Source organism: Arachis hypogaea, chromosome 13 (assembly GCF_003086295.3).
Source record: "Arachis hypogaea cultivar Tifrunner chromosome 13, arahy.Tifrunner.gnm2.J5K5, whole genome shotgun sequence".
In the NCBI taxonomy this organism is placed as follows: Eukaryota; Viridiplantae; Streptophyta; class Magnoliopsida; order Fabales; family Fabaceae; genus Arachis; species Arachis hypogaea.
In genome coordinates, this window is record NC_092048.1 from 31,428,832 (window position 1) to 31,453,309 (window position 24,478).

The 24,478-nt window shown below is 35.3% G+C and overlaps 1 protein-coding gene across 1 annotated transcript; it reads left to right on the forward strand.

Moving 5' to 3' along the window:
- Window positions 1-13,296, forward strand: LOC112737943 (DNA repair protein recA homolog 1, chloroplastic). The gene is made up of 13 exons (XM_025788105.3): window positions 1-417; window positions 1,949-2,040; window positions 2,199-2,274; window positions 2,914-2,976; window positions 3,057-3,186; window positions 3,308-3,393; window positions 3,491-3,616; window positions 3,782-3,886; window positions 4,177-4,233; window positions 10,144-10,206; window positions 10,283-10,359; window positions 11,007-11,079; window positions 12,863-13,296. The coding sequence occupies exons 1-13, from the start codon at window positions 214-216 to the stop codon at window positions 12,968-12,970; spliced, it is 1,260 nt and encodes a 419-aa protein (XP_025643890.1). The 5' UTR covers window positions 1-213; the 3' UTR covers window positions 12,971-13,296.
- Window positions 13,297-24,478: the final 11,182 nt, after the last annotated feature.

Sequence of the window (24,478 nt, forward strand, 5' to 3'; positions counted from 1 at the left end):
AACATTACCCGGCATTTGTGGTGAACAACCCGACCCAAGGCTGGATTTTTTTTTATTTTTGTTGATTTCGGCTCAACTCTCAAGCATATTCTTCTCCTTTTGTCCTTTTAGAGTCTTTTACTCATATCTTTGTCTCTCAACGCTCAGCTGAAACAATTATTTTGAATTTGTGTCACCACTCACCAGTGTTCTTTCATTGGTCCTTCATTCTAAATGGATTTGGTGTTCCCCCTGAAACCCCAAACCGCGTTTCTCAAAGTACCCTCCTCTTCAGCCCTCTTCCTCCCCCTTCCTTTCAAGTCCCTTCGTCTTCGTCCAATCTCAGCTACTTCCAAGAACCTCAGGGTTCACTGCGAGCTTGAAAGCAGAGTCAATGGCGCTATTTCTGGTGACTTTGATCCCCGCTTTGTTGACAGGGTACACATATCCCCGTATTCTCTGTATATTTTCTCTTGTTTCATTACCTGATTATCTCTCTCTCTAAGTTTGGTCCCGGTAAGTTCCGATAAGTCAAAAGTCAAAATAGTCCTTTAACAAATGTTAGTCAAATTAGTCCTTTGCAATGAGTTAGGTTAGTCCTTCAAGATTGAGACCCCTCAAGGGATTCATCTGACTTACGTTTGTTACTTACGATGACTATTGAAACCTACAAGACCGAAATGACTGGGGCATAAAGTTTTTTGAACATTTGTTGTAACTTCTGTGTTCCGGTGAATTATCATCATGCATCTCTGTTGGAGAAAGCTTTCCTTTATATAAGAGTTCTACGGTTTTATCGTCTTTTTCTTTTTTTTTTTGTGGAATTTTCATCAGCTGATTAAGTATGCTATCAAAAATGGAAAAAAATGGTACAGAGATTCTAACATATGATTGATAGCATCTCTAGAAAGATGTTGATTTCCAAGCAGCTGTTAAGCACTTGGTTGTTCTCTTTTGCGGGCATGCATCTCTGAAGCTCATTAAGTTGTTGATTAGGTTTAAAAGGTGATGAAGAGGTGCAGTTTCTAAACTAGATTTTAGAAGGCCTATGATAAGGTTGGGTTGGATTTTTCCATAATATTGGAAAGGGGTTCCTCTCCTTACTCCTTGGGGGATTGCATCACTTTTATTATGTCTTCCTTATCTTGTGTTCTTTCTTACACCTTTTATGAATGCTACTGTTGTTGGGATTATGTTGTCGAGTTGAATGTATGTTTTACACATTTCCCTGAAAAATTTGGATCTCCCTAACTTGTCTAAGATCTCCTTTAATTCAAATGGCAATGGCTTGTTCCTGATGAATTGTATTCTTTTTGGCATTATAATGAGCAAGTTCATATTTACTGGAATAGATGGGACATAGGAGGCATTTCAGGAGACGTGCTTATTTTAGTTGACTCTCTTTTTCTAGTTCATATCAGGGGGTTTTCTTATTACTTGATTATCTTTCAATTTTCAAACCATAAGATGCTGCCACGGTTCATCTTCTCACTTGTTTAGAGGGGAATCTGTAATTGTTTAAAAGGAAATTTTAATTGTATGTTTGTCAAGAATTGTCTGTCAAGAGAAGATAGACAATATTGTAAAAGAGTGATGTGTGAGATATATTCAATAACACAGTGTTTATGTGAAATTTATAGCTTCTATATATGTATGATTGCTCTTTTAGATTGTCATATTACAATATTCAAAATTTCTCCTTATCATCTTTTCTATTCTTCCCTAATATCTTAATGTTTGAAATAGCATTTTATAACATTGTCTATTCTGCTTTAATTCATGTATAGTTTCTTAAAGTGGTTTTATTTATCTGTTTTAAAGAAATCATGATGTGAGCATTGCCCATAAGTGTAGTTGTTGTTCCATTTTTACTGAATGATCAATGGATAGCTGATGGATATTTTCGTATTAACTTTCTGCTCAACGAGTTTTAAATTTGTTTTAACTGACAATGAAATATTTGTTCCAGCAAAAAGCACTAGAAGCAGCAATGAATGACATAAACAATTCTTTTGGAAAGGGAAGTGTTACAAGATTGGGCAGTGCTGGGGGAGCTTTAGTGTATGTATCTTCATATTTGTAGTTATTTTTAATCACATATTTTCCTAATCTATTGTATTATATTTAAGGGAAAAAAAATGTCAAATTGTGGCCTGACTATTTTCTGTCATATAAATCCCCCCCCCCCCCCCCAAAAAAAATCATCCTGAATGTTGCAGTGAAACATTTCCTAGTGGCTGTTTGACCTTGGACTGTGCTTTAGGTGGCGGTCTTCCGAAAGGTAGAATTGTTGAGGTATTGTTGCCTGGTATATGTTTGTGGTCACTGTTCTTTTAGTTTTTCGCACCATCTTATTTACAACTTTTAGGTTTCTGGAGTGAGGAGTAAGTAAAATAATTGGGTGTGAATTATGAAGAATGAGATATATTTGTAAGCTGCAAGGATTGGGTCATTGGGGTTTTATTCAATTGGTATTTGTTACTAGTTTTGGTGTTTTATGGCATCTTCAACAAGTTAGGATTGCTCGGTTACCATGCTGGAAATTTCTCATTGGTTTCTTTGTGTACATTACTTTGAAAGACGTACTAGCTGAATGGTGGATTTGTACTGCTTATGGAGTTATGGACCTTTTTTATTTTTATTTTACCTGCACTTTAGTTTACCTTTTCCCCATTTTCATCTTGTTTCTCTCTGTACCCTGACCTGTGTTTATCAATCTTCATACGTAGTGCTTAACCTGTATAGGAGTATGTTACTGTAGTTTGGGAGGGCTTCTGATAAAACTATCCGAAAAAGCTGGTTTATGCGTTATTGCTCCTTGATTCTTTTGTTCATGAATTTACACATGATAGGGTTGTTGATTCTTTTTATTACTTTATGCCTGAATTGTTCTGTCATGGTCAAACTGACATTATCTTCTGACTATATTTCTAGATATTTGGACCAGAAAGCAGTGGGAAGACTACCATTGCACTTCATGCTATTGCAGAAGTGCAGGTAATTCATTTATATGACAATAATGTACTTGATGTAAATATGTTTTGAGACCAACGTGCAGTTCTATTTTTGATGTCTAGAAACTAGGAGGAAATGCAATGCTCGTTGATGCTGAGCACGCCTTTGATCCAGCATACTCTAAATCATTAGGAGTGGATGTAGAAAATTTGATTGTCTGCCAACCTGATCACGGAGAGATGGCTCTTGAGAGTAATATCTATGCCTTTAAGTGGTTGGGTTGAAATGGATAAGCTAATGTTTTGCATTGTCCTTGCTGCATAGCAGGTTGCTGTATTGGATCTATGAGTTGATCGAAATTTCTATATTACAGTTGCAGATCGAATGTGTAGATCTGGTGCCGTAGATCTCATTTGTGTGGATTCTGTCTCAGCTCTCACTCCACGAGCAGAAATTGAGGTAACAGACTAACAGTTACTTTTGTTATTTATAGGTAGCTTTGTTTTATAATTTAGGCAATTGAATTTCATTTCTAACTCTTCTTCATAATACATAGGGTGAGATTGGAATGCAGCAAATGGGGTTGCAAGCTCGCCTTATGAGTCAAGCTTTACGCAAGATGTCTGGAAATGCCTCAAAAGCTGGCTGTACACTAATATTTTTGAATCAAATAAGATATAAGGTATTTGCATTTGTGTTTGATTAGTTTAACCTTCTTGTCAAGGATTGCATGCACTCATATAGGTACTGTAAATTCACATCACTTAATTATATAATTTCAATGATGTGTTGAGATATGTTAAATATTTTGGTTTTATTTTTATGATTTATCTTAATTGTTTTGTAGATTGGCGTCTATTATGGAAATCCAGAAGTGACAAGTGGTGGAATTGCATTGAAGTTCTTTGCGTCAGTTCGGCTAGAAGTTCGTCCTATAGGGAAGATAAAGTCTGTAAGCACAATAACTTTCTTGATATATTGTTATGTATTATTTTAAACATGGGAGTTGCATTTCTCCTTAACATACTATCATTAATTACTTTTTCTTATTTTTACTTTTATTTTTTTTTTCCCACAATAGCAATGAGGTTTGAACCTAGAACCTCATGCATACTACCTAAACCCTCACCACTAGGACCAATCCTAGTGGCTTTCGTGCAAAGAATTACTTGTTACTTTATAATCTTTAATCATTATTTCAAAATTCTTTAGTATTAAGCATTAATGTTAATTTTATTTTAGGCTAAAGGAGATGAAGAAATTGGCCTTAAAGTCCGTGCAAGAGTGCAAAAGAGCAAGGTAAACTAGAATATTTGAATGCACATTTGAAAGCTCTTCATTTCTGCTGTGTAGCTAACATAGTTACTTGATACATACTTCCAATTACTTTCTTCTTTAAGTTATGTTGTACCCTTTTGAAGTTAGAAATTTGACTTTTTCTTTCCTATAGTTTACCTATCTGTTAGTGTACTGTTTGAATTCCTTGCTTGGGTTTACTTTCGTTTATAAGAATTCCACATCATTCTTATTTTGGTATGCAAGTGAAGGAAAAGCCATGAGAACAATAACTGATCTTGCCATTCCCACATTAAGTACTTAGCACTAACATCATTACAAACACAATATTTATTAGGAGTTGCATCAAATGCAATCTGGGATAGTAGGGTTGGTGATGAACCTGATCATCCAAGGATCTTTGATCATTGCTTCCAAGTGCATCTCATTGGGGTGGCAAACGGGCCTAAACCCGCCGGCCCGGCCTGCGTAACCCGCCAAAAGGCGGGCCGGGCTGGAAAATTGGGATAGCCAAATAGCAAAAGGCCGCCTAACCGGCACCGCTTAAACCGCAGGCTTTGGCGGGGCGGGCTTCCTCGCCGAGCTTAGTGTTTTTTTGGGAAGGGGATATTTTTGCAATTTTTTTGCCAAAACCCAATTCTCCCAACCCAACTTTCAAGAGAATGAAGATGAAAATTGAGTGTTTTAGATTATGTTTTATTTTGCTTTGGAGACAATATTTATAATTGTGTTTTGGATTATGTTTATTTTGCTTTGGAGACAATATTTATAATTACGAAGACTTTAATGTTTGTGAATTTAAAAATTATAATTTTTTTATGCCTTTAGAAATTATAAATTTATTAAAATGATTGTGGAATTATATATATTATTTAATAGTTAATAGTAAAAAAAAAGAGGAGATTTGGTGGGCTTAGCCCACCAGCCCGCAGTTAGGCAGGGTAGGGTGGGATTTTAGGACCGTCTCACTAGGCGGGGCGGGGTGGTTTGGCGGGCTTTCGGCGCGACGGGGCGGGGCGGGCTTCCCCGCTTGCCACCCATTCTCATCTAAGCTTTGTTGGTTGTGATAAAATTTACTGCTCAAGTTTAAGGAGTACTTGTATTGAACAATTATAAAATTGTATCGAATTCAAGGTTGAGCGGTAAAAGATCCATTAGGACAGTGGTGGAAGATGACTTAAAATTATGTGTGGGCATGTTGAAAACGACTTTAAAAGCCCCAACAGGGAAAGTAAATCAGATATAAAATAGGCGGAGTGGTTAAAGATGGAGAAAACCATGGGAAAATATGAATGGAACCATTATGTTTTAGTTTGTCTGTGGTAGGGAGCATTACATGGTATAGTGTTCAAGTGAGATAAGCATAGGAAGAGAGCCTTTAGGTTTGATAAGGTCCAACAAAATTGTAACTGAGGAACTTTTGGCGGGAATAGTTAAATACAGGGAGGATTAGATAGAGGAATAACTGAACTATGTTAGTACTAGGAAGAGACCTTTTAAGTGCTTCAAGTTACTTTGTATTTTACACCACAATAAGGTCTAAGAAGATTGCCAAATAAATGGAGAAAGAGCACTTTGGAGAGGATGAAGCTCATGAGTCATATCTTGAAGTTATGGTTGAGGATGATATAGCGGAGGATAAGACAAGAGACATAGTTTTCGGAGAATCAGTTTGGTTTTTGTAAGGTTCTCAGATATCACAAGAATAGAAGTAGTGTGTGAATGATCAAGAAGTGTAGAGAAGCAAGTAGTATGAATGATCAAGAATAACAAGAATAGAAGTAGTGTGAAATCACTGAAGAGGGAGTATCAATGTGATAGCTCCAAACCAGTGAATGAGTATATTGAGTATGTGTGTATGACTCTACTGAAATGACGTTTGGCATTTGAGAGGCCAATTCTCTCCACAATTTTCACTTTAGTCTTTTCCTACCTTAAACCAAAGCTCCTCACTCCTATTTATATTTCTCTCCTGTAACTAACTCCCTAAATTCACGATGCCTTCCTTACTAATTAGTTATTCTTTATATTCCTCTCCTGCTATATGTATATTTAAAAGGAGTAATTTCTCTATGCTGCCCCTGAACTTCTTGGCTGTTGGGGTTTGTCACAGTTTTATACTGAGTAGATTGGGAGGTCCTGTAGGATATGTTGGAGAAGAAAAGGAGTAAAGATAATTGATATTCTTATAATTAAGGACACATATGATGGGGTTACAACTAACTTGAGAACTTAGGAATTTTTCATTGGTGCAGGATTACACCAAGAGTCATATCTAAGCTACTATCTTTCCACATTTATCTTGGAGGTGCTTACTAAACATGTCCAAGAACTTGTATCATGGTGCATACTTTTTGCCAGTGATATTGTTCTTATAGGCAAATCGAGGGATGATTTAAATGAGTGGATTTGTGGTTACAAGTTTTGGAGGTACATAGAGCATGCATTAGTTTGACAAAGACGCAGTAAATGAAATGTAAGTTTAGCAAGCAAAAGGTGGACTCAAACATAGAAGTGAAAATTTAATAAGATATCATACCATGAGTGAAGAGATTTAGCATCTTGGTTGTATTATTCAAGAAAATGGGGTAATAGAGGAAGATGTAAATAATAAGATCAAGCAAATTGGTCAAAGTGGTGGAGTGTTTCGGGCTTCATATGTGACAAAAAGTACCCTTGAGGGTAAATTTTACCGCATTATCATTAGACTGACTATGATGTACGAGACATATTATTGGACGGCAACCTGTAAACATGAGCATAAGTTTAGTGTGGACGAGACGAGGATGCTAAGGTGGATAAGCGACTATACTCAAATTTGGTGCTGATTGCAACTTGCGAATAGTGATGTGTATTTTTTTGAAGGATGACATCTTTTTGAGTGCCAATACAATAGTGGGTATGGTGGTTATTTAAAAGGAACACATGGTTGGCAGTAAAAAATTTGTCACTTGGTGAGTGGGCCCATGGTCAAGAATCGTTAGGTTACCTCAGGTTTGGTTTCAGTTACAATGCTAAGTAGGTTGAAAGAGTACAAGAGACGAGGGAGATCAGAAAGTTACATTTCAATGGTAGCTTCGTTTCTTTTGGTTTTGTAAGGAGGATCGCTAAGTTCTCATCTTGTAGCCTTACTGGTGTTCTTATGTTTAAAAAGAATAGTAGTACAAACAAACAACAACAACAACAACAAAGCCTTATCCCATTAAATGGGGTCGGTTACATGAATCAAACGATGTCATTGTGTTCTGTCATGTATCATGTCTACAGAGAGACCGTTTACATGTAGATTTCATTTGACCACCTCATGGATGGTCTTCTTAGGTCTTTCTCTGCCTTTCGCCCCTTGTCCATCTTTCATCTCATCCACCCTCCTGATTGGATGTTCTATCGGTCTTTTTTTCACATGTCCAAACCACTTGAGACGCGATTCAACTATCTTTTTCACAATGGATGCTACTCCAACTCTCTCCCTTATATCTTCGTTCTTTATTTTATCCAATCGCGTATGACCACTCATCCGTCTCAACATCTTCATCTCTGTTACACTCAGCTTATGTTCGTGTTCTCCTTTAGCCGCCCAACACTCCGTACCATAAAGTATAGCCGGTCTTATAGCGGTGCGATAGAATTTACCTTTAAGTTTTAAAGGCATTTTTTTGTCGCATATAAAATCAGATACACTCTGCCATTTTGACTAACTTGCTTGGATCTTATGATTTACATTCTGTTCAATCTCTCCATTATCTTGTATGATGCACTCAAGATACTTAAAACTTTTAACTTTTCGTAGGATATTTTCTCCAATCTTCACCTCTATATCAGGGTTTTCCCTTCTCAGACTGAACTTACATTCCATATATTCTGTCTTGCTACGGCTTATGCGTAGTCCATACAGTTCTAGAGCTTCTCTCCATAACTCAAACTTCTTATTTAGGTCTTCCCTTGACTTTCCCATAAATACGATATCATCGGCAAAAAGTATGCACCATGACACAGGCTCTTGGATGTGCTTTCAAGACTAATGTGAAAAGATATGAACTTAAGGATGATCCCTGTTGTAATCCTATACCAATAGGAAATTCCTCTGTCACACCACTTTGAGTCTTCACATTAGTTGTGACCCTATCATACATGTCTTTAACTGCATGAATATATGCGATCTTTACTCTCCTCTTTTCTAAACCCTTCCATAAGACCTCCCTTGGTACTCTATCATACGCTTTTTCCAAATCAATAAACACCATATGTAGATTCGTTTTATTACTACGATACCTCTCCATCATCCTTCTTAAAAGGTATATCGCTTCAGTGCTAGATCTGCCTGACATAAATCCAAATTGGTTCTCTGTTACTTGTGTCTCTTTTCTCAACTTCCGTTCTATCACCCTTTCCCATAACTTCATGGTATGACTCATAAGCTTGATTCCTCTATAGTTTTCGCAACTTTGTATATTTCTCTTATTCTTGTAAATAGGTACCAAAGTGCTCTTTCTCCACTCATCAGGCATTTTCTGACCTTAAAATCTCATTAAAAAGTTTGGTTAACCAGTTGATGCCCTTTTCTCCAAGACCCTTCCAAACCTTAATCGGGATATTATCAGGTCCTACTGCCCTGCCATTTCTCATCTGCTTTAGAACCTCTTTTACCTCGAAGTCTCGAATCCTTCGATAGTGGTCAAAGTTTTGATCTTCTTCCCTTGTGCATAACCGACTAAAGCTCGGAAGAGTCTTCTGTCCCTCATTAAATAACTCGTGGAAGTTGCTTTTCCACCTTTTATTAATCTTTTCCTTTTGAGCCAACACCTCTCCATCCTTATCCTTTATGCACTTAACCTGATCCAAATCTCTCGTTCTTCTTTCACGGTTCTTTGCGATTCTATATATACATTTTTCTCCTTCTTTCGTGTCCAAAGACTAGTAGAGACCCTCATATGCTCTTGTTCTTGCTTCACTTACAGTCACTTTTGTCTCTTTCTTAGCCGCCTTATATTTTTTCCAGTTATCTGCGTTGCGGCATAAAGACCACTTTTTAAAGCACTCCCTTTTTATCCTTATCTTTTCTTGTACAGTCGCATTCCACCACCAGGACTCTTTGTCTCTTGGTCTTATTCCTTTAGATTTACCAAAGCTTTCTTTTGCTGTTTTTCTAATAACTTCTGCAATCTCCCTCCACATCTCTTCCGCGCTTCCATTCCCATCCCACTTTGCCTCTTCTCCTACCCGTCTTAGGAAACTTCTTTGTTTCTCACCTTTCATCCGCCACCACCTCGTCCTTGGGTTCTTCGTATGATGTCTTTTCCTCAACTTTTGCTCAACGCGAAAATCCATGACGAGCACCCTATGTTGTGTTGTCAAACTCTCTCCCGGGATAATTTTACAATTAATGCAAAATTTTCGGTCGACTCTCCTCAACAAGAAGAAGTCGATTTGAGAGCTTGTCATGCTACTCTTATAGGTTATAAGATGTTCGTCTCCCTTTTTAAAACATATATTTGCGATGAGAAGATCAAAGGTTGAGGAAAAGTCTAAAATAGTTTTACCCTCGGCATTGATCACTTCGAAACCATAGCCTCCGTAAAAAATAATTGTGTGGCCAACCACACTCATGTTACACTTAATCAAGTGTTGAAAAGGAAAGTGATAACTTGAAAAGTTCTATTAAACATTATTTATTATTTATATTAATGTACTATATAACAACATGCAGGCATCTGATAGTTATTACCTAATGATTATCTTACTGAATTAACGGAAATACAGGTATTGAGATTCTCAATGCCATCTTGTATGGCACTTGACAACTATACTTGATAGGGTTGCTAGAAGATTTTGATGAGCTAAAAATTCTCTTCTTGGTAATTATGCTACATTTTATACTTCACTATGGTGTTATTAACTCTCTGAATTGTTTAGGTATCAAGGCCTTACAAAATAGCTGAATTCGAGATTATATTCGGTGAAGGAGTCAGTAAGCTGGTGAGTGTTGCAACAGAAAAGTATTGTTAACCTTAGTTGTATATCACTATTTTGACTCATTAGTTTTTTTTGTCAGGGTTGCATTTTAGATTGTGCAGAAATACTGGACATTGTCCTAAAGAAAGGTTCTTGGTACAGCTATGGGGACCATCGGTATTATCTCAAACTTGCTTATGAAGCTTAGTATCATTTTTTTTAATGGTTTGCATTGTTTCTTACTTTCTGTAATAGGACTTCACATGGAACTTCAACTCGATGTAGATGGGAGATTCATAAGAATGTTAATTAGAGAATTTGCTTTTTGTTATTTGTATTTTGTAAATGGAAGAGCAAATTATATATAGCATTATTTTGCTTTAATTATCTTGTATATTTCTAATTTCAACCCCCCCCCCCCTTTTTTTTCTCTTTTTCTCCTTTCTCCAATCAATTTTTCTTTATCTGTCACAGATTCTAAAATTCTCCTAACAGAAGACAGCCAACTCCAGAAAGCCAGTTTTGATTCTAACAGATGCAATCACATGCATATTATCTACAATCCTAGAACATCCGATATGACCTAAATTTTATTGCATTAGACATGATTTTCATTAAAATGGCATAAACCTACAATGTGAACTTTGTCTTCTCTTTAGTCCTGTACCTACTAACACAAATTCCGTATGGTTCGGCAGTGAAGGAAATTAACTCTACAAACAATAAAACATTCTTTCCAGTTCTCTTTCTTCCTTCAATTATGGGCTGTCTTAATATGAGAAATTCTCGTGGATTAATTCTATTTTCAATTTGTCTTGGAACAGATTGGGACAGGGAAGGGAGAAAGCAATACAGTACTTGAAGGAGAACACACACATTTTAGAGGAAATCGAAAAGGTTGGACAGTCTGAACCTTCCATATGCTATTTGACTCGAGTGTATGGTAAACTAGGTTCTTGTTTTTCTTTATTGCCATGAAATGTGAGCTTGCCTTCTGCTTTATTCATAGCTTGTTACTTTCTTTTTCCCCACCATCTGGTAGAAAACTGCAATTCGAATTTACCTCGGTAGCCGAAAATCAGATATTAGTACTAGTATTCTAAATACATTGGTCACCAAGTGATAAATTGAAGCATTATTCTGGTCTCAGACAACAGTTGCTACATTCATCGGTGCTGAACGCCTAATTTGATAAAACTTTTTGAAGAGGTGCTTGTGAAGATACAAACATCTCATTTTGTATTTTGCAAATTAATAAAAAAAAAGAGAATTGCTAGGGGTCTAATACTTTTTATCAATATTAGCCAAACACTTTGGACAACACCTTATTTTTATACTATTCGGATGTATGATTTTGAATTTAGTATTTAGGGTTTAGTGTTGGCTAAAAATAATATATAGTCATGCAGCATAGCTATCAAAAAATTATGTGCATATTTGTTTAGCATTGAAAAGCTAGGAATGTTTTTGAAAGCACCTATAAAGATATACTTTTCAAAAATAGCTTGTGTTTCAAAGTTAAAATATCTAATATAGTTTTATATATTATTGAACATTTGATTTTTGTCTTTGTTACATTTATACCTACTAAATTCATTTTAAATATTAACAACAATTTTCCCAAACACAATTTTTGTAGCTTATGCTTATTGAAAGTCACTATCATTTTTATTTACCAAATATAGCTGTTACAATTTTGGGAAAACCAAATAAGCCACTTTTGAAAAGCCAAATCTTTAGGTCATGAGCTTGTCTATGGTTAGAAAGAATTGTAGCCTACGAGGAAGAAGAATGGTTTTCAATTCCTAAAATAAACTTTAGAAGTGGTCTCGGCAGCTGTCAATTAGTCAGTTGGTTTCAAGGGAAAGCTAGGATTAAACAGATTAAGCTTTGTGAAGTTTGGTACTAGAATTCTTCCGGTTGAAAGTTTGCACATTTGCTTTATTCCCTAAAATATAGCACTAATAACACTCGCAACGAAATTGGGAGGGGTGTCTAATTAATCAAATGGCAATAACCAATAATGATAATGGAAGCTGTTTCACCATGATGAGTTGGGGACATCATCTGGAACAGTAAAGCACTAATGAGTAATTACTTCAATTATGACATTGTATACTCAGGAGATACCTTGCTGTATTACAAATTTGAATAAATGTGGACTGATATATTCTTTGCCATTATTTTGATGTAAACACTTTGCTGAAATTTTCCAATTGTCACATTCTAAAATTGGAAAAAAAATAGTTTATTGCAATCATCAATAGATGAAAAATTAGAAGGAATAAGATTGAGGAGCTCTTTATAATTTTTATATTTAGGGTAAATTACATAGACCACCTTTATAAAAGTAAGAACTTCTCTAAATGTTAGGTTACATGACACTCGCACCCTTATAAACATGAAATATAAAGAGGTGTTCATGTGTAACAGACTAGAATCTCGTTTGTGTTAGAATCTCCTGCATTGTCCCAGGCATAACACTGCAACAGCATGTCCTACCTTCCCACTATGTACGAACTATATAAGTGATCTTTAACTTGAACAAGTTCTGTTTGATTATATGGTCAACTGGTAAAAAAATGGACATATTTATATTTTGAGCTCAACTTCTCTTGTATTGAATACCTGAGATGTACTTTTTAAGTTATACAAAAAAAATGTGTAAATTAACTTGCAGGTAGTTCGGTCTTCATTGGTCGAGGGAACAAACCAAACAAACCTCGCATTCACAAAGAGCGGTCCAGTTCTCCATCAAGATGATGATATCTTTGATGAAGGTCAGTGAAGATAGAATGATTGCTTTAACAAGTTTTGGAGATAAATTGGTGAAGGTTTGCACTGGCCGGGGGCGGGGGTTTGTCTTACTCTGCGAAATTGAAATGGTGGCGGCTTCATGATTTGATATTTTTATTGGTTCCTGGTGTTTCATTGGTTGATATTGATGAAATTGATGGGATGACAATCATGTGAAAGACGAGCATTAGCCAGTAGATGCATGGGAAATACAGAAAAAGGGAAAAAATGAATGTGAAAGGTCTAGGAATGATGGTTCTTTCTATTCAAGTTGCTTATAAGCTATATAAGTGCTCAGTCATGGCCTCATGATTTCTATATTCTGCTGCCATCTATTTCCATAAATCTTTCCTATTGCATCATTTTCGTGATTATTTTTTATTACCCATTGTTTCAGAATAGGTTTTAATTTTCTTTTAGGAGATAATGAGAGCTGAGAGGAGGAAGCTGATTAGTGTTTAGAAAAAATAGTCTCTCCCTATCCTTTTTAATATATTCTTTATCTTTTTTATTTTTATTTAATAACACATTCACACACCCTACACACTAATTGCACAAACCACTAAACATGCTGATTGTTCACTCAAAATTGATAATTTATTTTTCGATTATGGTTATTAGAGAAAAAAAAAAAGAAGACTCCCCACAATCTACATGAGCACTGGGGTCGTAGGGAACTAGGGATGCCCAATAGATTCTCTTAAACGGGTTGAGTTTCTCTCTTTTGTCCGTGGGAATTAATACGTATTGTGAATTAGTAGGATTTGAAGTATAAACTAGTTAAATAGTTGAAGAATGGTTCAACTAATTGACTTGAGTGATACAACAGTAAAATAAGACCAAAACTCTAAACCTCATATAACCATGGACTCCCAGAAGTTCTGAGATTTTTGTGCTCACTAAACTTCTCTGGAATCTCATCCTCTCTGAACTCCCAGATCCTTGGCAATACCAAAATTGTCTTCTCAACATAGAGAACCATTGCAATTCCGTCATGATAGTGTTAGTTGATTGAACTCCAGTTGCTGCTGCATCATTAGCGAAGCAAAAACCAGAAAGTGAATCTAATTTTGACTCATATATATCTTATAACATTGTATTTTGATATATTATCAGTCTGTTATGACTTATGAGTTATCTGTATTTGTTGTCCCATCATATCCAAAGAATCAACAAATTTTTTAGTAATATATATGGTTTGTTATTATAAATCAATGTTAGTTTTAAATTGAGTTTTGATAATTAATGTATACATATATAATTTTAAAATTGTACTGAAATATTATTTAACTAATTGCTCAAGCGTATAGTTGATATAAGAATTTTTCGTTTTAACGTAATCAAGTAGGTATAGGACCCCTAAGGGGCACTTTTTGGAAAATAAAAGAGACCATAGATAGTAAGCTGAAGCTACCAGCTGACCTCATAGGCAGAGATGTTACTATCCTAGCACTTTAGAAGCAACGAAAGTCATCTCAAAACCTACCTGAAAAGGCCGCTATATGCAACAGAAAGATTTTGGCTTTAAAAATTCAAGCGTGCTTATCAAGTTTAACCGTTTGAATTTTGAAACGAAGTATATCTCTTTTGAAAAGCAATTAATATACGGATTTTTGTTGTTTAAATTAAATAATTATATTATTTATAAAAATCTATAAAACACATAGCATTTATGGATTTACACAACATATCACATCTTGGGTATTATGACTTGAGCGCAATTAAGAGCATATCCCGGCGACTGAGCACCTGGGATATGACATACCTGAGATATCTGAGATATGCTTATAGAGAAAAAATGAGTCATATTACCCGGAGTTACAGTATCCGGGATGCGTTTATAGCAAAAAATGGGGTATTAGAGATACATATTTAATTATCTAGGTGTCTATGCATCCTAGATAATTAAGAGAAAAACTCTATATAAGAAATTTTTTGGCTCAATCATTAGTCGCATTACATCTAATTCTCTATTCTATCTTTATCCTTCTTTTTAGTACTCATGGATAACCATAAGTTCTTTTTGTTGTAATTTATTCCAATGAAATAATAAGAAACTGTAATAAAAGAGTGATTTTTGAATCTAATTCAATTATGATGTTGCGCACTTATCCTGTTGATTCTCTATGTGCGTTAAAGACGATCATACTTAGCATATGGAGGCAATAAGTTTCAAGGAAATTGGGCGGGCTGCATATAAATTTTTATCCGTGCTTTGAGTCGTATGCTGCTGTTCGTAGCATTGTTTTTTATTAAACCACTCTTCCACCTTAGCCCATGACAACAATAAAGACGTCTCACGGCCCACAAATTCAGCCCAACAGAATACACAAATTAAATGATAATTTAGTCTTTATCTTATCTTATAGTTATCTTTATCTTTATCTCTATATCTTATCTTTATCTCGATATCTTATCTTTATCTACTTTTATCTTTCATAGGCCAATACTCTATATATACTTAATTTTACTTTCATAGTTTACAATTCATTCAATCAACAATCAATAAAATTTCTTCATCTTTTTCTTTCACAATTCTTTTATTTTCCTATTCTTTCACAATTTTATTATGGTATCAGAGCTCCTCTTGAGCTCTGCTGACATCCATGGATCAAGGAGAAAGGGCACACCAACAACTTCATTCGGAGTCTCTTTTGGACTTTTCGTCAGCCCAACACTTTTCTTTCATGGCACTTCCTTTCAATGAAAAAGCTCGTCCTTCAAACCAGCTTGAGCTTTGTTCAAAATATGTTGATGCTTGCGTTCTACCCTTCCATTTTGTTGAGGAGTTTCAACACAACTACGTTGATGAATAATGCCCTTTGAAGCATAAAAATCAGGTAAAATAAATTCTGGTCCATTATCGGAACGAATAGTTTTGACTTTGGAGTTGAATTGTGTTTCAATTAAAGTAATAAAATTTTTTATTTGATTCTGTACTTCTCTTTTTGATTTTAATAAAGTAACCCATGTAAAGCGGCTAAAATCATCAACAATAGTAAAAAAAATATTTATGATTATGAATAGAATTTTGTCGAAACGGACCCCAAATATCAAAGTGTAATAAATCAAAACTTGCATTGGCTTTGTTAAAACTTTGAGAAAATGAAAGTTTCTTTTGTTTAGAAAGATGACAAATGTCACAAGCCTCATCATGATGCATAGAGATAAAAGGAAATTGTTTATGTAAATGATTAAGTCTTTGCCCAGAAAGGTGTCCTAAACGAAAATGCCATATATTGGAAGGTATAATGGGTGGAGATTGGATGGAATTTATGGAGTGTGTAGTGGATAAATTTTTACCGAAATTGGGTTCAAAGACATATAATCCCTCTCTCATTCTGGCCAAATCAATTGTCCCCAAATTGTTGCTCTGTAGAGTGCAAGAAGAAGATGAAAAAGCTCGTCCTTCAAACCAACTTGAGCTTCTGCCAAGTCCAACTTGCTGCCATTAAGTCTATTTTACATCAACACTTCCGAATTAAAGACTTGGGCCCATTAAAATATTTTTTGGGTATTGAAGTTGCTCAATCGGAGAAGGGAATTTGCTTATCTCAGAGAAAATATTGTCTTGATCTTTTGGATGATTCTGGTTTATTAGGTGCTAAACCTGCCTCTGTTCCAATGGATAGTACCACAAGACTATATCAAGACAAAAGTCCCTTGCTATCCGACCCTTTTGTATATCGTCGTTTGGTTGGCCGTCTTATCTATCTCACCACTACTCGACCGGACATCATGTATGCCACTCAACAATTAAGTCAATTCATGGCATCTCCTACTGAATCTCATCTCTACAAATCAATCTCCCTCAAAGTGCAAGTATCCTTTATCTTCAGTCATGTCTTTTTCTTCTCTTTCATCTTCACATAAAAAGTTTCTTTTATCTCTACATTCTGACGTTGAGCCAAAGTCTTTTAAGGATGCCAATCAACACTCTAATTGGCGTAGTGCTATGAAAGATGAGTTGGATGCTCTTGAGCTGAACAAAACTTGGCGTCTTGTTGATTGCCCTGCAGGGGTTAAGCCGGTTGGCTGTAAATGGGTCTATCGCATCAAACGCAAGCCTGATGGTTCAGTTGATCGATATAAAGCACGCCTTGTGGCTAAAGGGTTCACTCAAACTGAAGGTGTTGATTTCTTGAAAACTTTCTCCCCTGTTGTCAAGCCTGCCACTATCAGATTAGTTTTGGCATTGGTCTCTATGAAGCATTGGCCTATACATCAGTTGGATGTCAATAATGCTTTCTTGCATGGGGATCTTTCTGAGGATGTTTATATGACTCTGCCACCCGGATTTATATCTCCTCAACCGAATCAATGCTGTAAGCTACTAAAGTCACTGTATGGTTTACGACAATCTAGTCGTATGTGGTATGACAAACTTTCTCATCTTTTGCTATCTCATGGATATCAGCAGACCTCATCTGATTATAGTTTATTTGTCAAATTCATTGGTGATCAAATTTCTATCCTTTTAGTCTATGTTGACGACATTATTCTCACTGGGAATTCCATTTCTGAACTTGCTGCTAACCCGGTTTTTCATGAACGGACCAAACATTTAGAGGTTGATTGTCACTTGGTTCGACAAAAAGCTCAAGTTGGAGTGATGAAACTTCTCCCAATTCCCTCTTCTGGGCAACTAGCTGACATCTTCACCAAACCTTTGTCTCCTCAACCCTTCCATCTTAATTTGAATAAACTTAGTGTTCTTGACATCTTTCATCCTCCAGCTTGTGGGGGCGTATTAAACCACTCTTCCACCTTAGCCCATGACAACAATAAAGACGTCTCACGGCCCACAAATTCAGCCCAACAGAATACACAAATTAAATGATAATTTAGTCTTTATCTTATCTTATAGTTATCTTTATCTTTATCTCTATATCTTATCTTTATCTCTATATCTTATCTTTATCTACTTTTATCTTTCATAGGCCAATACTCTATATATACTTAATTTTACTTTCATAGTTTACAATTCATTCAATCAACAATCAATAAAATTTCTTCATCTTTTTCTTTCACAATTCTTTTATTTTCCTATTCTTTCACAATTTTATTATTTTTCATGATAATATCAAAATTTCAAAATTTGCAAAAATTATTTTTAAATGTTTTGTTATGATTTTTTAGAGGATCCATGCTCCATATTGTCCTCCGTTATTCCATGGTATTGTTGGTAAAGAACAAGGTTTCAAGGTTCAAACAAGAAAACTTAGTAGTCAATCTTATCGTGATAATTTTAAGGTTATGAATGTTTTAACTGATCCTAGGTTCTTCAAAATATGTACTACCATAATTCTTATAATGTAAGTAATATTTAAAATTATTCAAACAAAAAAATAAATTATTTTTGTATCCTTCGATGTACATTATTATCACAAATATTTAGATTTTTATAAGGAAGAATCTAACTATATTCATGTCATTCATATATTTGTTTGTTGTGGTGAGTTCTAATGATTGTACTCCTATATTAAAAATTTATTACAAAATCTACAATTAACAAATTATAAACATCAAATCATTTTCAATTTACCAATAGATGCGGAAACTATTAAGCAAATATTAGTTGATGTCCTGTTTGTTAAAATATGTACTTTACCGTTTATAAGTGATTACCGTTTATAAGTGTAAGATATTTTTTTTTGTTGATACAAATAAATTTGTAAAAAGTGAAATTGTTTGATCCATTTAATTTATATTTATTATATTCTAGCAAACTTTATGTGGATTAGTTGGTACCATAACCTCAGTGGTGAACACTCAACAGTGGTGGTTTTATTCATGTTTGCGTTGGTACACCAGTCTTTTATGTTTGAAATGTGTTACTATTATATGTGTAGAGTTGAGTGTGTTGATACCATTCCAAGGTATGTTTGTCATGTGTTTTTTTATTTTTCTATTATATGTAATCATATACATAGATAGAGAGAATTTTTTTTATTCATATTTGTAGGTTGTCCATTATTTATAATTGTGATTTTGTTTATTTGATATAACTATAGGCTAAAAGTTTTTTCTCATTCGAATGGGAGTAATATATATTAAACCACTCTTCCATCTTAACCCATGACAACAATAAAGATGTCTCACGATCCACAAATTCAGCCCAATAGAATACACAAATTAAATTATAATTTAGTCTTTATCTTATCTTATAGTTATCTTTATCTTTATCTCTATCTTATCTTTATCTACTTTTATCTTTCATAGGCTAATATTCTATATATACTTAGTTTTACCTTCATAGTTTACAATTCATTCAATCAACAATCAATAAAATTTCTTTATCTTTTTCTTTCACAATTCTTTTATTTTTCTATTCTTCCACAATTTTATTATGGTATCAAAGCTCCTCTTGATCTCTGCTGACATCCATGGATCAAGGAGAAATGGCACACCAGCAACTTCATCCGGAGCCTCTTTTGGACTTTTCTTTCATGACACTTCCTTTCAATGAAGAAGCTCGTCCTTCAAACCAACTTGAGCTTTTGCCAAGTCCAACTACTCATTATCTTTGTTCTTTCAATACCTTTTCTACTGTTAACAATTCTTCAAATCGAGATTCATTCTTGAATACTTGGATCATTGATTATGGTGCCACAGATCACATTGCATCAAATTTGTCTTGGTTTATTTCTTACACACAAATTTCTCCTATTATTATTCATTTACTAAATGGTTCTCGAACTACTGTTTCTTATAAAGGCATCGTTCAATTTTCACCATCCTTGATTCTTCATGATGTTCTTTATTTACCTCATTTCAACTTTAATATTATCTCTGTTTTAAAAATTACTTCAGCACTCATATGTGAACTCACTTTTTCATCTTCTTCTTGTACTTTACAGAGCAATAATTTGGGGACAATTGATTTGGCCAGAATGAGAGAGGGATTATATGTCTTTGAACCCAATTTCGGTAAAAATTCATCCACTACACACTCCATAAATTCCATCCAATCTCCACCCATTACACCTTTCAATATATGGCATTTTTGTTTAGGACACCTTTCTGGGCAAAGACTTAATCATTTACATAAACAATTTCCTTTTATCTCTATGCATCATGACGAGGCTTGTGACATTTTTCATCTTTCTAAACAAAAGAAACTTTCATTTTCTCAAAGTTTTAACAAAGCCAATGCAAGTTTTGATTTATTACACTTTGATATTTGGGGTCCGTTTCGACAAAATTCTATTCATAATCATAAATATTTTTTTACTATTGTTGATGATTTTAGCCGCTTTACATGGGTTACTTTATTAAAATCAAAAGGAGAAGTACAAAATTAAATAAAAAATTTTATTACTTTAATTGAAACACAATTCAACTCCAAAGTCAAAACTATTCGTTCCGATAATGGACCAGAATTTATTTTACCTGATTTTTATGCTTCAAAGGGCATTATTCATCAACGTAGTTGTGTTGAAACTCCTCAACAAAATGAAAGGATAGAACGCAAGCATCAACATATTTTGAATATAGCTCGTGCTCTTATGTTTCAATCTAATTTACCATCATCTTTTTGGTCTTATGCTGTTAGACATGCTGTTTATTTACTTAATAGAGTTCCATCATCCGCAATTAATTTTAAAACATCATTTGAGATTTTATTCAATCATTCACCAAATTATCATGACATTAAAGTTTTTGGATGCTTATGTTTTGTTTCTACCCAAATGGCAAACAGATCAAAATTTGATCCAAGAGCCAAAAATGATGTATTTATTGGCTTTCAATATGGTTTTAAAGGGTATATTATTTATGTTTTAGAAGATAAAAAAATTGAGATTTCTAGAAACGTGATTTTTTATGAAAAGATCTTGCCCTTAGTCACAAAAAATGTCCAATTCAAGACACTCAGCCCAACATTGCCAAACACACCTTCTCAAAAATAAGATTCAGTTAGTCTTCCAGTTGAACCCTCACCTATACCCATTGATCCAACTCCACCTAGTTCTTTATTTTCTCCAACAACCTCTCCTTCTTCTTCACTATCGTTTCCTAACCAAATTGAACCCATGACCACCGAATCATTTTCAATACTAGACACCAGTCCACCATCACCTTCTCATCCCCCGTCACCTTCTTTACCACCTGAGCAACCCCATCCTCGTCATTCCGACTGGCCTCATCGACCTCCAGCATATCTCTCTGATTACTTGTGTAATTCCTCTCTCATCTCTACAAATCAATCTCCCTCAAAGTGCAAGTATCCTTTATCTTCAGTCATGTCTTTTTCTTCTCTTTCATCTTCACATAAAAAGTTTCTTTTATCTCTACATTCTGACATTGAGCCAAAGTCTTTTAAGGACGCCAATCAACACTCTAATTGGCGTAGTGCTATAAAAGATGAGTTGGATGCTCTTGAGCTGAACAAGACTTGGCGTCTTGTTGATTGCCCTACAGGGTTAAGCCGGTTGGCTGTAAATGGGTCTATCGCATCAAACGCAAGCCTGATGGTTCAGTTGATCGATATAAAGCACGTCTTGTGGCTAAAGGGTTCACTCAAACTGAAAGTGTTGATTTCTTGAAAACTTTCTCCCCTGTTGTCAAGCCTGCCACTATTAGATTAGTTTTGGCATTGGCCTCTATGAAGCATTGGCCTATACATTAGTTGGATGTCAATAATGCTTTCTTACATGGGGATCTTTCTGAGGATGTTTATATGACTTTGCCACCCGAATTTATATCTCCTCAACCGAATCAATGTTGTAAGCTACTACAGTCACTGTATGGTTTACGACAATCTAGTCGTATGTGGTATGACAAACTTTCTCATCTTTTGCTATCTCATGGATATCAGCAGACCTCATCTGATTATAGTTTATTTGTCAAATTCATTGGTGATCAAATTTCTATCCTTTTAGTCTATGTTGACGACATTGTTCTCACTGGCAATTCCATTTCTGAACTTGCTGCCATTAAGTCTATTTTGCACCAACACTTCCGAATTAAAGACTTGGGCCCATTAAAATATTTTTTGGGTATTGAAGTTGCTCAATCAGAGAAGGGAATTTGCTTATCTCAGAGAAAATATTATCTTAATCTTTTGGAGGATTCTGGTTTATTAGGTGCTAAACCTGCTTCTGTTCCAATGGATAGTACCACAAGACTATATCAAGACAAAAGTCCCCTGCTATCCGACCCTTTTGTATATCGTCGTTTGGTTGGCCGTCTTATCTATCTCACCACTACTCGACCGGACATCATGTATGCACTCAACAATTAAGTCAATTCATGGCATCTCCTACTGAATCTCATCTTCAAGCTGCCAAGCATGTGTTACGATATCTGAAAACTAGTCCCGGGAAAGGACTTTTCTTTCCAAGGGAATCAGAAATTCAGCTTCTCGGCTTCAGTGACTCTGATTGGGCCGGATGTCCTGACACTCGACGATCTTTAAAAGGTTATTGTTTCTTCTTAGGCAGTTCTTTAGTCTCTTGGAAGACCAAGAAACAAATCACTGTTGCCCGCTCTTCCACGGAAGCAGAATATCGTGCACTTGCCAACACAACTTGTGAACTTCAATGGATACTAAATGTGTTACAATTTTTACGCATCTCTCCTATCCGCCCACCAGTTTTATATTGTGATAATCAGAGTGATCTTCATATTGCTGCTAACCCAGTTTTTCATGAACGGACCAAACATTTAGAGGTTGATTGTCATTTGGTTCGACAAAAAGCTCAAGCTGGAGTGATGAAACTTCTCCCAATTCTCTCTTCTGGGCAACTAGCTGACATCTTCACCAAACCTTTGTCTCCTCAACCCTTCCATCTTAATTTGAATAAGCTTAGTGTTCTTGACATCTTTCATCCTCCAGCTTGCGGGGACGTATTAAACCACTCTTCCTCCTTAGCCCATGACAACAATAAAGATGTCTCACGGCCCACAAATTCAGCCCAACAGAATACACAAATTAAATTATAATTTAGTCTTTATCTTATCTTATAGTTATCTTTATCTTTATCTCTATCTTATCTTTATCTACTTTTATCTTTCATAGGCCAATACTCTATATATACTTAGTTTTACCTTCATAGTTTACAATTCATTCAATCAACAATCAATAAAATTTCTTCATCTTTTTCTTTTACAATTCTTTTATTTTCCTATTCTTCCACAATTTTATTAATATATTCATTCTTGATGACTATGATGTTGCAAAGTGCTTCAAAAAAGTTCAGAATTTTTGCAATAGTATCCATCTGTTTCACAGGCAACTTATAAATTATTTTTATACTTTTGTTGTTTGGCTGTCAAATGACATTTGTAATGTATTCTTTCTTCCTTTAATTTATGATAAACTAATGATTATATTAGTTTTTAATCATGTTTGCTTATTTAAGTAATTGTTCTGTTAAACATGAAGCTAGTGTTTATGGTTGATGTTAGGCCAGTTGGATATGAATCACATTTGTCTCTACGTGTTCGTGCAATATGTGATGATACTTGTATTATCAATTTTTTTAAGATGCTACTAATGCCAATGAGGAAAAGGTTAGAATGATTCTAAGGAATTTATAAATTGATTGTTATGATTATGTCTGTTTGAAAAAAAGATTACTTAGATATAGGGATGTCAATGGGGCGGGGGCGGGGACGGGGAATGGGGCGGGGACGGGGGATGGGGCCGGGCCCCATCCCCGTCCCCGCCCCCAGAATTGATTCCTATCCCCGCCCCGATCCCCGCCATGGGGGATAATCGTCTCCATCTCCATTCCCTGCATTCCCCGTGTTTCCCGCCGGACTCCATTCCCCATCTCCCTATGTTAAACATTTATATAAAAATTATAGTGGAAAAAAAAAACTACAAAACATTATTACAAACATATCTTATCCATGATTATAAGTCCAGAAATACAACTTAACAAATTAAAGTCCATAAAGAGGTAAGCACTGAGCAGGAAGAGTGACCGATAACGACTGGCGAGGGGGTATGCTGCTATGGCTGTGACTGTGGACACAACTATGGGAGATTGGGAGTTTTGAACTTTTCTAGAGAGTTGGGGCTTCGAAACGGTGCTAAGTAGAGTAGTAAGAGAGAATAGAAGACATTCAATAAGGTAGGGTTAGGGTTTTCAATAGGTAAAATTACTAAAAAGTCCCTATACTAGAAATAAATTCAGGGTATTTAAATAAACTCAAGAATCGGGGAATTATTGGGGACGGGGCGGGGATTCCCGCTCGGGTCCCCGTGCCTGTCTCGAGGGAATTTTAGTCTCCATTCCCATCTCCACGGAAAAAATTCTCCGTCTTCGAATCCCCATTCAAGGCAGTCCTCGCAGGGATCCTTGCGCTTCGGGAAATTTTGACACCCCTACTTAGATACATATTTTTCATGGTGGTTTTAAAGTTAAGCTGTTATGCTCATGTGGATTGTTTTGTAAATTAGATGTTTTTAGAAAACTCAGCAATCTCTCACATTCCAACTATATTCTCATGCTACTAATGATGGGGGTTCAAGTGCAAGTAATATCTCACG

Bases quoted from the DNA above. Each gene is read 5' to 3' on its own strand.
- LOC112737943 (XM_025788105.3), top strand. From the start codon at position 214: ATGGATTTGGTGTTCCCCCTGAAACCCCAAACCGCGTTTCTCAAAGTA. The intron at 418-1,948 runs GTACACATATCC...TATTTGTTCCAG, and splicing joins ATCCCCGCTTTGTTGACAGG to CAAAAAGCACTAGAAGCAGC. The intron at 3,887-4,176 runs GTAAGCACAATA...ATTTTATTTTAG, and splicing joins CTATAGGGAAGATAAAGTCT to GCTAAAGGAGATGAAGAAAT.